This window comes from Lissotriton vulgaris, chromosome 1_1, assembly GCF_964263255.1.
Source record: "Lissotriton vulgaris chromosome 1_1, aLisVul1.2, whole genome shotgun sequence".
NCBI lineage: Eukaryota > Metazoa > Chordata > Amphibia > Caudata > Salamandridae > Lissotriton > Lissotriton vulgaris.
The window spans coordinates 874,642,974-874,657,980 of NC_141685.1; the positions used below are offsets into that span (position 1 = coordinate 874,642,974).

A 15,007-nucleotide genomic window follows, 5' to 3' on the forward strand; every position below is an offset into this window, starting at 1 on the left:
TTGCACTCAACTACACTACTCTTACGTCACAAATTCAAAAAGACCTGGCGCGCTGGACTAAACAACCGCTCTCCGTGTTAGGGAGGATTGCAGCAGAGAAAATGTCGGCCCTCCCTAAGATTCTTTACATCTTTCAAACTATTCCAGTGTCCCCACCGGCCGGGACCATTGCGAATCTACAAACGGCTCTCCAGCACTTTATATGGGGAGGGAAGAGACCACGCTTGCACAAGCAACTAGCATACCGGGAGATGGACGAAGGAGGTCTGGGGATTCCCAATCTCCAGCAATACTTTCAAGCAGCGCAACTGCGATATTTAGTGGAGTGGTACAGCCCAGAATCAGAGAAGAGGTGGCTCTTCCAAGACAGGGCCATGGCTCAAACATCCCTGTGGAAAATATCGTTCCACCGCCGCACTCACAGGCCACGTTACCTCCAACACTCTCCCATTACCCGCACCAGTTAGAGAGTATGGGACGCGGTTGCTGTCAGGCGTGCTCTTACAACGTTCCCCTCCCCGCTCACCCCTCTTTTGGACAACCCCGAAATCCCACATGGCATTGATCCCCGAGCATTCCCACAATGGCGTAGCTCCAGCTGTAGATTAGCAGGCCACCTCTTCGATCTGAAGGGCTTTATTCCCTTCTAGGAGTTGTCTAGGGGGTATGACATTGCCTCGCCACAGCTTTATCAGTACTTTCAACTCAGGCGTTGGCTCACACAACCTGAACAAGCCCCATTTGTTGGAAGGCACATGACTGAGTTTGAAAGATGGCTGGTTACGAAGGAATCAGATAGAGGCCTTATCACAGACTTTTATAAGATGCTCACCCCCCTCCTGAGACACATCACACTGCGGGGCAGAGACGCTGGGGGGAGGAATTAGGGAGGACACTGTCGCTTCGGGAATGGCGTTTGATTTATTACAGGGCCAACCACACAGCACGGAATACGGCGGGCAGGGAGATGGCGGTGAAACTGGCCGACTATTGGTACCTCACCCCTGTGAGGCGCAACAGAGGCAATCCGACCCGAAGCGTGTCCTGCTGGAGGGGCTGTGGGGGAAGAGGCACCCTGACACACTTACTTTGGGACTGCACAGAAGTTAGGGAGTATTTGACAGCAGTACTCAACGATATAGATAGCTCATTAGACACTGAGATCCCAAGATTCCCTGCCTACACCATCCTTGGTCTCCCGAATGCATTTACCTTCCGTCTGAAATCCGTGAGGGGACGCCAAATGGGTCTTACGATACAAGCTGCTTCCCAACACATCTTATCCCTCTGGGGGACGACCACTCGACCCACCCACACGGGCTGGCTCCACAGACATTGGTTCACATTGGGAATGGAGCGTATTCAAGCCACACTCACACAAACCGCTGCAACATTCCGCACAGTTTGGCAGTCACTGCTAACGCTTCTTTCTCAAGAGTTCAATGAGATCCCATGTCCTAGACATCTCGGTTTATTGCACCTGACAGCTGCAGAAAATGGTCCTCCAGAGTCCAAAAAGGGAGCACGATGAGGACACTGAGAATGCTATAATATACATTCATATAATTCGACACACTGGTTGGGGAGGGGGGTGGTTAGGGGGAGAGGGGTGGGTCTGGTTTTCCTTCTTATTGTTGTTTTTATTAGTCAGGCTTTATGGCAGGTCTTCGCTCCTCGCAACTACTTATGGGAGAGACACCACGAAAAGAAGACAACGGGAGCCTACAAACTCTGGGAGTTGTAAGTATAGCTATTCGAAAAGGATTGTCCAGCCTGCTTGTCACTCATTCTTGTGGCTTCCATACTGCTTTGTAATGCCTGTGATTGCTGCTGAAACCAATAAAATAAATGTAAACAAACGTTAACACTAAGAAACTTTTCGAGGTGATTCTCACAATGTTATTCAATGGGAGGAAATTCAGGTTACAGGTAAAGTACGATCGCGTTACTTTTGTAACCCAGCACTATTCTCCTAGGGCCAGCACTGGGGGCTTATCTCAAAACAGGTAGGTAATTGCGTTTCAGTATTTCGTACGATTTTTAAAGAATATTTGCAGTTTTCAAAAGTAGACACTTAGAAGAAATTTCATAGAAAAGAAGACAATGGGTTCCTATGGTGAAAATACAGGTTACTAGTAAACCCGCTAGGGATTACTTTTGTGGTTCAGTACTGGGCTGAAAGGTACAGTACTGGCTTCTCTCCTGATCACAGGCGAATATTTTCGAATTCGGACTTTGGCTGATTTTATATGAATATTTTCAGTTTTCAAAACTTCACACTTAGAAAATTTTCGAGTCAAAAATGGGTCAATGTTATCCAATGGCAGTAAGTGAATTATCGGTTTCCAGGTCAGTACTTGGTTGGTGAAGTTAGGGTTCTGGGCATAGACTTAGGTGTCCCCCAGGGTCAGGTGAGTACAGTTAGGTCAGTCCCAGCGGCTCAGGGGCGGCCGGGTGCAGAGGTAGGTAGGCCCAATGTTATCCAATGAGGGAAAGGGGGCCTTCGGTTGGTGGCTGCTGGCGAGCAGGCCACGCGGCTCTGCTCTGGCTCCTGGTCACTTGCTCAGGGCAAGAGGGGAAGTAGGATAGGGCAAAGAGGTCACAGCCAGCGGCACTCGGGCGGCTGGGTGCAGGGTGCTTTTGAGCCATCGGGCGCTCAATGTTATCCAAGGAGGATCTTGAAAAAGGAACAAAGGCTGCAGGCTCAGGGACGGTGACTCTCCAGGGGCGACCAGCACTTCGAGAGGTAAGTTGGGATGATGGAGCACAGGTAGGTACCCCAAAGGGTGGCACAGGGGGCCGCGGGGCGCCGGGTGCACAGGTGTCTTTGGGGGTAGGAAAAGCTTACCCTCAGCTGGTCGCGGTTGGGGTGGCCCCTGGTTCTGAGTCTGCAGGTGTCGGCTGGTTCGTCGAGGAGGGTTTTTGGACACTGGACTTCGGGTCCCAGTCTCCGGGGGGACGTCTTCGTGGTTTTAGTTCGGGTTGGCCCAGCCCAGGCTCGGCTGGTGCAGAGTGGGCTGGTTTGGAGCTTTCTGGTGCGCACCAGGTGGGCTGTTGCAGCAGAGCCTCTGCTGATGGGGAGTCCCAATCGTCGTGAGGGTCAAGGCAGGCAGGTCCTCTGGGTGTCCCAAGGTTGCTGTCCGCAGAGGTTGCCAGGTTTAGGCAGGAGCAGGTTCCAGGATCAACAGACCGGTAGGGCTGGGGCCAAGTCAGTTGTTGTTGTCCTGTTGTTAGCAGCTGCACGGCAGATCTTCTTCTTCTTGATCTTCTTTCTTCTTTTTGATATCGGAATCTGAGGAAGGAAGGTTCAGGGAGCCCCTAAATACTAAATTTAGGGGCATTACAGGTAGGGCAAGGGCAGGGACCAATTGGTCCCTGTCCTGGGGTGAGTACACCCCTTAGCCTGCTCCTCTGCTGTGGGAGGGGGGCAGGAGCCTAGATGGGATTGGGCAGGACTCCCCATCTACAAGATGGCCGGAGCCCGGGGTCGTGCTTCACCTCGCCTCCTCCACCTTAGGGGTGGAGTTGGCACAGGTTGGCACCCCCCCCTTCCTGATGTAGTTTTTCCCGCCAGTCTTCCCTCCAGAGTGGGGGTAGGACTGGTGGGGGGCTGGTTGCTGGGTACAGCAAATGGTCTGGAGAAGCTCTCAGAGGCGGTATGCCTTTGAAGCTTCCTCCTGTCCATCCTGGGGGAGGAGACGTAGCACCTCGCCCAGGATGTACTTTGTTGCAGACCCAGGAGAGCGGGGGCTCTCCACCCAGGGGTCCAGCAACATGTCTGCTGTGTGGCAGCCTCTGCAGCCACTCAGCCCAGACGTGGATTGTAGGTTCGGGTTTTGGAGGGCATCTCGAAGATGCCCTCTCGTGCATCTTACATTAAATCCCACACTGGCATCAGTGCGGGTTTAATGTGCTGAGAAGTTTGGTACCAAACTTGTCAGTCTTCAGTGAAGCCATTATGGTGCTGTGGAGTTCGTGAATGACAACATCTCAGCACCATACACTCTTAAATGGCAACACTGCACTTACAGTGCACAGGAATGGCCCTGGGTACTGTAGGGGCACAGGGCTCATGCACCTGGGTTCTGTGAGCCTGGCACACAGGGATGTGTGCCATGTCGACTCTTGCTTTTTAGTTTTGTACTTAGGCACTCAGCCTGCAAAGGCAGTGTGTGGGAGCCAGGGTACAGGGCCCCTGAGGGTGGCACATTTTTCATTAAATCTCACACTGGCATCAATGAGGGTTTAATGTGCTGAGAAGTTTGATACCAAACTTTTCAGTCTTCAGTGAAGCCATCATGGTGCTGTGGAGTTCGTAATACGACCTCCCAGCACCATCTATTCTTAATGGCAGCACTGCACTTACAGTGCCCAGGAATTGCCCTGGGTACTGTAGGGGCACAGGGCTCAAGTACCTGTGCCCACACCACTGGCATAGAGCACCCAGCTAGAGGGGTGACTGGTGTATGCCGTGGCAGTGGGTTTGTGGGCATGGCACACAGGGATGTGTGCTATGTCGACTCTCTGTTTAGTTCTGTACTGAGACACTCAGCCTGCAAAGGCGGTGTGTGGGTGTCAGGGTACAGGGCCCCTAAGGGTGGCATAATAAGTGCTGACGGCCTTAGGGGCCTTATCTGGTCACCATGCCCTGGGTACCATTTACTAGGGGCTGACAGGTGGCCAGAGATGCCAATTGGGTTTTAGTTTCAACACAGCTTAAGGGAAGGAACACAGGCCCTGGGCACCTGGTTGGCAGGAGCCCAGGGCACACTCAGTCAAAGCACATAAGCAGTTCAGCAAAAAGTGGGGGCCTACCAATGCAAGAAAGATGGCACTTTCTCACATCTGGTTTTTGGTCAGCCTCCTTGGTTCAGGGATGGCCCCTAAATACTGTATTTAGGTGGGTATTTTAGGGGTCTCGAGGTCAGTAGTCAATAGGCTACTGGCCTTAGGGTGACTACACCCGTGGTGTGCTCATCCGACGTGGGGGAGTGAGCACAATCCCTAATCCTGATTGGGGAGTGCCTGTCATCTGCAAGATGGCAGGCACTGAAGAGTGGGCTTAACCTCGCCTCACCCACCTGAGGGGTGGAGTTGTCAGAGGTGAACACACCTTTGGGCTAGCCAGTTTTTCTCGCCTGTCTTCTCGCCGGAAAGGACGGGAGACAGGAAGGGGCCTGCTCCTGATAGCAGGAGAGGCTGAGGTCGCATTACAAAGGCGGCAAGGCCTGTGAAGCTCCCCTGCCACTAATGGCTCTTCCTGGCCTGGGGAGATGTGACCACCTCCGCTCAGGAAAGGCTTTGTTTCCGGGCTCGGGGAGCGAAGGCTCCCACCCTAGGGGTCCAGAAACATGTTTTGTGGTGGCAGGCTGGTGTGTACCAGTCAGGGATCCCACCAGAGGCTAGTCGTTTTTCAGGGGGCATCTCTAAGATGCCCTATGAGTGCTTTTCTCATTAAATCCCACACTGGCATCAGTGTGGGTTTATTGTGCTGAGAAGTGTGATACCACACTTCTCAGTTTTAAGTGTAGCCATTATGGTGCTGTGGAGTTCGTAATGACAAATGCCCAGCACCATATACTCTTAATGGCAGCACTGCACTTACAGTGTCTAGGAATGGACTCAAACACTGTAGGAGTACAGGGCTCATGCACCTGTACCCTCACCACTGGTATAGTGCACCCAACTATAGGGGTGGCTGATCTATGCCAGGGCAGTGGGTTGTAGGCAAGGCACAGGGATGTTTATATCATCAAGAAAAGTGGCAGAATGCACACCTAGTTTTATCCCAACAGGAGCCTGGTAAGGAAACCTGACACCTAAAGACACCCCTGCACCCGACGCCCCACGGCTTTGGGTCGCCCAAATGACGGTGTACCAACATCCCCAGGCATCCCAACTTGCTTCTCCAACTGGTGGTCACCTCCAGAAGATCTTCGTCCCTGAGCCTGCAGTCCCAGATTTTCGTAGCACAAGAGTGACTAAGAGTGCATGAGGAGAAGAGAGCCTCTGAGGGGAGGAAGGGTGGGTCGCATGTGAATCTATGAAAGACACCAATACTGGAGAACCACAGTTTACAGGTAAGCAACTATTGTTCTTCTCCAGTATTAGGGGTGTCTTTCATAGATTCACATGCTTGAATAAGAATAGAAAGCAGTACGCCATAATACCAGAGTCATAAAAGGCAAAAAATAAAGAGCAAGCATATCAATACACATTTGCAACATGTACATGAATGCACAATAAAACCTGTTATGACAGGAGGCGGGAAGCAACAGAGGCTAACCTTTATTTGAAGAGATTTCGTAGCACCGCTTGACCCACAGCAGTATCCGCAGCAGAAGCTGCCTCCAGACAATAGTGCCCCGTGAACGTGTGCCTGATGGACCACGTTGCCGCCCTGCAGATCTGATGTAGAGGCACTCCAGCAAATAAGGTAGTTGAGGATGCTACTGCTCTCGTCGAGTGTGCTCGCACCGGACCAGAAAGAGGCTTGCCAGCCCGTTGATGGCAGTAGGATATGGCAGAAGAAATCCAACGAGTGATGGTCTGTTTAGTGACTGGATGTCCCTCGCGCATCCGTCCATAAACCACAAAGAGCTGGTCCGACCTTCGAAAGGCAGCAGTAGGTTGGATGTAGAATTTGAGGCATTGTTTCAAGTCCAGGGAATGAAGAGTAGGCTCAGCAGGAGACTGAGGGTTAGGGAAAAAGGTTTTGAGTATGACAGGTTCGTTAAGGTGGAAGTCCGAAGGGACCTTGGGCATAAACTTAGGGTTTGTACGGAGTACAACAGCATCTTTGGAAAACTGAAGAAACGGAGGCTGGATTGTAGAAGCTTACATGTCGCTCACTCGCCTGGAGGACGTCAGTGCGAGGAGGAGGGAAACCTTCCAAGTAAGGAATTTCAAATCCGCTGAGTGGATTGGTTCAAATGGAGGCTTAAGAAGCTGGGCCAAGACAAGATTCAGACGCCAAGAAGGTGGAGGACGCCTGATAGGTGGAAACATCCGGAACAGACCTTTAAAGAATTGGCGAATGATCCGTGAGGAATACAGAGATGTGGAACCATCATACCGAAAACGTGAAAGTGCAGCCAGGAAAACCTTGAGAGTGGAATGTGAAAGTCCCGACTTTGCTAAAAGGAGGAAGAAGGGCAAGATCTGCTCAGGAGTAGCGAGCAAAGGATCAATGTTTTCCAAGTGGCACCAAACACAAAACTGCTTCCATTTCAATTTATAGGTTTTCGCGGTGGAGAAAGCCCGTGCGAGAGCAAGGACCTCTCTGCAGTCCGGATCAATATTTAGATGGGCAAACTCGCGGTGCTCAGGTTCCAAGCGTGAAGCTGGATAGATGCCGGGTCTGGATGGCATATCTGCCCGTGGTAAGAAGGTGAGGCAGGGGACGAAGAGGGATCGGATTGCACTGGGAAAAAAGAAGCTCCGTGAACCATGGTCGACGCGGCCACCTTGGCGCAATCAACAGGATGTGACATGGTTGAAGTCTCATTCTGTGCAGGAGGCGAGGTATAACAGGGATCGGCGGAAAAGCGTATACAAATTTTTTCGACCACTTGATCGAAAATGCATTCCCGCTCAACCCTTTGTGGGGATGCCAACTTTCGAAGCATAGGCATTTGCGGTTGAATGGAGTTGCAAACAGATCCAGCTCCGGCCAGCACCATAGGCGAAATACATACTCCAGAGTTGGCTGATGGAGTTCCCACTCGTGATTGTCTGTGGCCGTTCTGCTGAGAGAGTCTGCAAGGGCGTTGGAGATGCCCAGTACGTGAACTGCAGTTAACTGGACTCGATGTTGTATTGCTCATTCCCAGATCTGTTGTGCCTGTCTGGAGAGCAGAAGAGATCTCGTAACCCCTTGCTTGTTGAGGTAGTGCTTACTGGTGGTGTTGTCCGTACGCACCAACAGTGACACTACTTCCACCAGCAGACGGAAAGATTTCAGGGCGAGAAAAATAGCCAAGAGTTCCAGCCGATTGATGTGCCACTTGCGCTGGTCTGCCGTCCATTTTCCGTTGACTGACAACCCTTCGAGGTGCGCACTCCAACCCTCTAAGGAAGCGTCCGTCGTAAGAGTAAGCGTGGGGGCTGTGTCTTGAAACAGACGCCCTGTTGCAATGTTTGGAAGGTGAGGCCACCATTCCAATGCGCCCTGGATGCGAGGGGTCAGGAAGACTTTGTCGTTGAATGTCTCTGAGACTTGCTACCATTGTTTGTCCAATTCTTCTTGGAGGACTCGCATGTGTAACCTGCAATTGGGGATCAGCGGTATGCAGGACGAGGTCATGCCCAGAAAGGATTTTAACATCCGGACAGAAACAGACTTTCTTGAGCGTAGAAGAGCCACCAGTTTGGCAATGCGATCTTGGCGCTCCTGCGAAAAAAACCACCTTTGCTAGATGTGTATCTATTAATGCTCCTAGAAAGACCCTTTGTTGTGCTGGACGGACATGCGATTTCTCGTGGTTGATGGAAAGACTCAAGTCTTGGAAGACTGACAGGCAAGTCTGAGTGTGTTGTTATGCTGCGAGAAAGGTTGGGGTCTTTATCAAGCAGTCGTCTAAATAAGGTTTGATTTGTATGCCCTGTAGGCGTAGATAAGCCGCAACCGGAGCCATAATCTTTGTGAAGACTCTCGGTGCGGAACGAAGGCCGAAAGGCAGAACCTTGAATTGGAAGTGTTTTGATCCTACTTTGAAACGGAGGTACTTCCTGTGTCTTTGATGGATTGGCACATGAAAGTATGCATCTTGGAGGTCGATTGTGGAGAGGAACTCCTCGGGATTCAGGAACTGTAAGATTTCCAGCAAGGTCAGCATTCGAAATGTTTGGGACTTGATGAACTTGTTGAGGGCTCGGAGGTCTAAGATCGGGCGCCATTCTCCCGATTTCTTACTGATAAGAAAAAAGCGAGAATATAACCCCGTCCCTTGTTGTAATCGAGGAACCACTTCGACTGCCCCTTTGTTTGTCATAACTGCAACTTGTGCAAACAGTTCCTTCAAGTGTGCTGGAGGGGGACCAGAGGGAGGGCGGTTGGAAGGAAATTTGAGAAATTCGAGAGCGTGGCCTTTTGAGATGACATCTAAGACCCAACGATCTGAAGTTATGTTCGACCAATTGTAAAAGTTTTGGGAGATTCGACCTCCAATTTTCAGAGCAGGATAAGACTTGGTCTTTAGAAAGTCACTGTTTTTTAGAGGTAGTACATCATCTGTAGTTGGATTTTCTCCTATAAGGCCTGGAATCAGACTGCCTATTCTGATGTTGGTAGGAATAGCGCTGCTTGTTTTCACCATAGGAGCAGTACTGGGAAGAGCCTCGAAAATAGGAGGATTTGCCCCTGCCACGTGCCCCACGAAATGGCCGCTTCCGGTACTGGAGAGATCCCGGGGCGTGAGCATTGTCCGTATCTTTCTTGATGGACTCTAAGACGTCATCCACGTGCTTGCCGAAGAGTGACTCTCCATCAAAAGGCAAATCGAGTACCCATGCTTCGACCTCAGGCCGAAAACACGTATCCTTAAGCCAGCCCTGCCATCTTAAGACTGCAGCACCTGCCAGCTGTCTTAAACCTGTTGAGAAAATATCTATTGCACAGTCTATAATTTCTGAAGATATTTTCTCGCCCTCCTGCACGATCTTTTGTGCCTCTTCCCTGGAGGATTCAGGAATTAGGTCGACCAAAGCTGCGATCTCCGACCACATCTGACGGTCGTATCGCCCGAGGATGGCTAAGGAATTTGCCGCCCTGACCGTAATTGCAGCCATTGTGGTGAATTTTTTGCCAATGTTAACCAGGCGGCGACCTTCCTGATCCGGCGGGGATGTTAAAGGAGAAGCCGGATTACGTGACCTTTTTTGGGCAGCTTGCGTAATGACCGAGTCTGGCTTTGGTTGAGACACAAGGCAGGCAGGCGAATCCTATGGTGCCTTATACTTTTTGTCAAGGCGTGGAAGCACAGCCGGGATTGAGTTAGGTCGTTCCATGAGTTTGAGTCCCTCCTTCCAAATGAATTCAATGATTGGAATGGTATGCACTTGCTTTCAAGGTTGATCCTTGAAATCATAAAGAAAACAGTCCTGTTTGACGATCATGGGCAAGTGGAAAAGCTTCGCGGCTCTCATCATTAAAAGGTGAGAACCCCCAATGTCCACTGGGGGAGAAGCCAGAGGAGAGGTAGGAGGAGGAGACGGAGTCTGGGCCTGATAGTTGTCCCAATCCGCTAGGACAGCGTCATCATCCTGGTCTGTATCATTCCGAATATCATCATCAGTATCAGGATCCTGAGGAACTGGTGATCGTGCCTGTGCAACTTGTAGTGACTCCCGTGTCGGAGGAGGCGGATTTGGAGAGGCCTGTGAAGATGGTGGGAAACGACGATTGTAATCGTCTAGCATGTGTTGAAGGTTAGAGATCAAAGTCACAGGTATCTGTGCCATAGGAACCTCGGGGTCAACATCCAGCTGGTCATCTCGAACTGAGATGTACGATCCCCTCTCATCATTATCATCAACATCATAGTCTTGATACTTTATATGTAGCTCCGATGGGCTACTTGCAGGACAAAAGGTGTCATCAGCGTAAGAGCCATCAGAAGATTCCTCCTCTGCAGACGCAAAGAGTTGAGCAGGGGGACCTGTGCCATGTTGGATAGGACTCAGAAGCAGTGGAGCCGGACGTTTTACAGTAGTAGCTGTCACCACTGTGAAGCTGGTTGCAGTTGCCAGAGAATACTGCTCCGTCGGCGGACCTGTCAACAAGCTCGTCGTCTTCGAGGGATTTGTCAATGATGAACTAGGAGTCGACGAAGAAGCGGATGCCGTCGACGGAGCCGAGGCCTTTGTCGTCGACGGCAGATGTCATTGTCGTCGACGAGGTCTTCAACGTCGACGGAGCCATCGACGACGAGGTGGACGTCGACGAGGTACTCGACGTCGACGAGGCTACCGTCGACGAAGGTGGTAGCGTCGACGAGTGACGCGTCGACGAAGCCTTCATCAACGAGTGACACTTTGGTAAGGTCGTCAAGGAGACTGATTTCTTTGCGGTCGACGAGATCTTCACAATGGATGATATAGGCCTGACTTCTTGGTGCATGTTCGACGATGCAGACGTCGTCATCGTCAACATAGAGCAGGTCGTCATCGAAGTAGGCACAACGTCGACGGAGCTTGTCGTCGTCAACGGGTGTGTCGACGAGCTCGTCGACGAGCTGGCACTCGTTTTGGATGACGAGGGCACAGAATGGTACTGCGACGCCAGAGAACTAGGTCCCGTAGGCGTAGAGGCCGTCAGATCCCGTGGGGAGACGGACTTGGGAGCGTCCACAAGCTTCTTCTTTTTAAGAAAAGGAGAAGGAAGCTCGGTCTCTGACCCACGCTTCAGAGAGGTCTTAGAATGGCAGGAAGACACACTCTCTATATCAGACACGGGGTTGTCTGAAGTCTTCAACCTCTGTAGCCACAGAAGGAGACGGGCCTCTCTATCCTTTAGGGTCTTTGAAAAAAAAGTTCTGCAAAACTTGCAGTTCCTCACCTCATGGTCCGGGTACAAACAGTAGATGCATTTTTTATGAGGGTCCTCATGGAAAAGGCGAAGTTTACCACAGGCAGAACAAGGCCGGAATAAAGATTTCTTTATAGAAGACATGTTGTAGAAGATAGATGGTTTGTAGAAGGAAGAAACTGAGCAGAGCCCAGGGAGACTCCCTTCACACGACGTGCGGTAGAAAATCTGAGGGCTTGAGCTTCTGAGGAGAAGGTTCTAGAGGGTGCTACAGCCTGATTGGCTGGAATGTGGACTATTATAATGACATGGATATGTTACTAAAGTGAACTCTCCCTCAATGCTTTCTATGGGCTAATGTTGTTCTATGGTACTTTAAGGTTTTATTTCTTTTGGAAATATTTTGATATCTATTTATATACTTATGTAGATATCTATATATGTATGTACTTTATGTATGTATGTTTCTACTACTATTTTATGTACCTTGGGACTCCCACTTCGACGACGGGGAATTATTCAAGCATGTGAATCTATGAAAGACACCCCTAATACTGGAGAAAGAGCCAGTTTCCTTCACGTCAACACCAAACAGTGAGAAGCTGAGATATAGAGAAAGAAAAGGTGTCTTTGGGGTTCCACTGGACTCTGTGCACACTATACCTCATTTTGGTATAGTATATATAGAGCCAGCTTCCTACACCTTCTGACTCTACACAACTGCTGATTGTTTTGCAAAAGCAGTTTAAACTAGTTTCTGCTGCCACAATTGCTAGATGGCTGAAATCAATCATGGCAGAAGCTAGTATTGACACTAAAGTGTTTGGGGATCATTCGGTTTGGGGGGGCTATGGCCTCTAAATCTTTTATGTTGGGTTCCGCCGTTCAGGATATCATGAGAGCAGCTGACTGGTCGTCTGAGTCTACTTTGAAACAGTTTTATTATAAACCTGTGGGCAATATTAAGTCTGTGGTGTTCGATAAGCGTTAAACTAGCATAATCTGAGCCTCCGGTCCTGAAATAGAATAAATAATTTGCTAGAATTCGCACAAAGAATCTTTAATTCTATTAAGGACGCAGACTAAGATTACCCAGACCAGTGTTATCATTACTGGATTGTCGTGAATTTTGTTGTTTGGCCACCCGTATGTAGTCTGTGTTATATGGATATTGCGGGTCTTGTTTTAAATCCTGGTTCAGATAGAAATCAGAATGATCCAGTTCCAGTCTTCATGCCGGGGTTGACACTTAGTGTTCCTGTCCGGAGCTGAGCTGTTGCTCCTATGTGGCGGGTGACCGCTGGAGTTGGCTCTACAGACGCTGTTGGTTCTTGGCACAGTTTGAGTTGATGGACTGTTGGGAGTAAAGAAAGAAGCTCTTATGATGGTAGTCGCACCTCTTATAGGGACTGTTAGACCATGAGTGATGGTAGTGAGCAGGGTATCATGGGAAATATCGTTTGTGTTCATGTAAAAACATTTTTCATTGGCTGCTGCATTTTAGCAGTAAAAGACAGAGAAGCATACTCCTCACTTAGAGTCCTTAAGAGAATTGAAAATTCTTCGTGCGACTGCTAGCAAATATTTTATCCTGGAAGTTAGGCTGCACAGAGCAGAAGCCACGTCAAGGCAGGTGCTACATAGAGCAAAAGATATTCTTATCCTGTTTCAGTTAGTGTGGGTGAAAAGCAAGAGTTACTCACAACAACCTGTTCACATACTCCAAGTACCCGATGAGGATCTCGTGGTACACTGCAGTCGGCAAAGACCTGGGGTGGAAAAAAGAACACTGTCAAGGTAAGAGGTATAGACCCCCCTAGAGAGAGACAAAGAGGCAGCAATCAGTGAGAGTAGAAACAGGCACACTTCGACTGAAACTAGAATAGCAGAGATAGCTACTACAGAAGACTGTCACTGCAGAAACTAGCCTTAAAGTAAGAAGGAACTAATCTCACAAGGAGAAAGCAGAACAGAAGAGCCAGAGGTCAAGAGTGAGAGTGCAGAAGAGGGAAAAGGCTGGATTATAGGATGATTATTGGACATGGAAGAGGACAGAAAGAGCAGTAGGCAGAAACTGCAGTCAGTCGATGGTCAGTCTGTGATAGGACATAAAAGATTCCTCACTGTGACTGAACCAGTTCACATGAGGGTGGAAATGACGCAGTCGGGGAAGTATTCGGTGATAGGGGGAGGATCTGAACTTGAGGAATGCTTTGCGGTCATCAAGAGGGTTGCACTTAATATGAGTGCTGGGAAGAACTGTTCTTGAGTTGGCAGTCGAAGTCGGAGGGAGAAAAGTGGATGGTTCTTACTGATGGCCAGGCAATGGAGTTGCACAGGATAGGGACAGAGGTGGAATCTCATCTGATTGGGACATGGCACCACTTGGAGCATAGGGGGAAAGGGCATTCTCACCTCTGGTTGGGCTGCAGACAGTCAGACTTGTATTCTTGCACATGCATGCCAAAGAAACACAGCTCCACTCCATCCACCTCATCGAAGGCAAAAAGGGCTTTTGTTCCATAAGGGAAGAATTCAGGCAACTCGCCGCGATCTACAAACCTACAAAGAAACACAAGACACAGTCAGTCAAGTTCAAGAACAAGCGTTTAAGGTATTTAAAATGAACAAGTTATTTGTGGCAACAATACATTGGTTGCTTGTATATAACCAAGCTACCTAGCTCCCTCTTTAACAGTTAAGGTGGGTTTAACTAGGTTTTTTCTACAGTGAAACAGAAGATTGTTATTCTAATTCTGTCTAAAAGGAAAGATTTGGGAGCACATAAAAATATATTAAGTCTTTTGATGATCACTGGATCTTTGGAGTATGAGCCCCCTTAATCTAAAAGGTCTCTTGCACTTAAGACATGAGATCCAAGGTCCGCAGCTTGCCACAACAAAACCTTCTCCTGGGTAGGGGCAAAAAGGCAAATTTGCCTTAAACTATTAAAGAGATATGTTATCACAGATACCTACTTCTTCCTCAGCATAGGACACCTGGTAGAAGCATACAACTTCTGGAACATTATTAAGCAACAAGCAATGGCAACTTTTACCCTTTGGGACCTATTTGCTTTCCCAATGATTTTTAGCTTTGTTATAGGGAATGCCTGATGCTTTGCAGCATAGCTGAAGAAAATGTTAAAGGAAGAAAAAAAAAGTGGGCAAACGTGGCTGTTGCATCATTTTCCAGGTGTATGTAGCATGCATGTATGAACCAACAAAATGATGCACTTTTTTATTTACAGAAATGGATCAATAAAGTAAACAAAAAAGAAGCACAGAAGCTTTTTTAAGTGTGGGTGAGCAACTAGGAGGCAGGAGTAGGGGGAGGCAACGTGGAGGGCACTGGTGGGGGGGAGCAACTGCCAAGGAACAGAAAGCAACACAGAGGGCGATGTGGGGAGGCGAAACCACAGGCAAGGGGCGGATGGGGGTGAGGGAAGAAACAGGGTAGGGAGGAGAAGCAACCTTAGCA

General features: G+C 49.3%; 1 protein-coding gene across 1 annotated transcript in view; it reads right to left on the reverse strand.

Annotated features, from left to right (window-relative positions):
- The window catches only part of LOC147748058 (histone acetyltransferase p300-like), a 271,545-nt gene that overhangs the window by 121,100 nt on the left and 135,438 nt on the right, over positions 1–15,007 (reverse strand). The window contains exons 4-5 of the mRNA XM_086958259.1: positions 13,943–14,089; positions 13,231–13,296 (exon numbers count right to left, since the gene is read on the reverse strand). Of these exons, the coding sequence (XP_086814385.1) occupies positions 13,231–13,296; positions 13,943–14,089 (213 nt within the window). The remainder of the gene's footprint in view (positions 1–13,230; positions 13,297–13,942; positions 14,090–15,007) is intronic.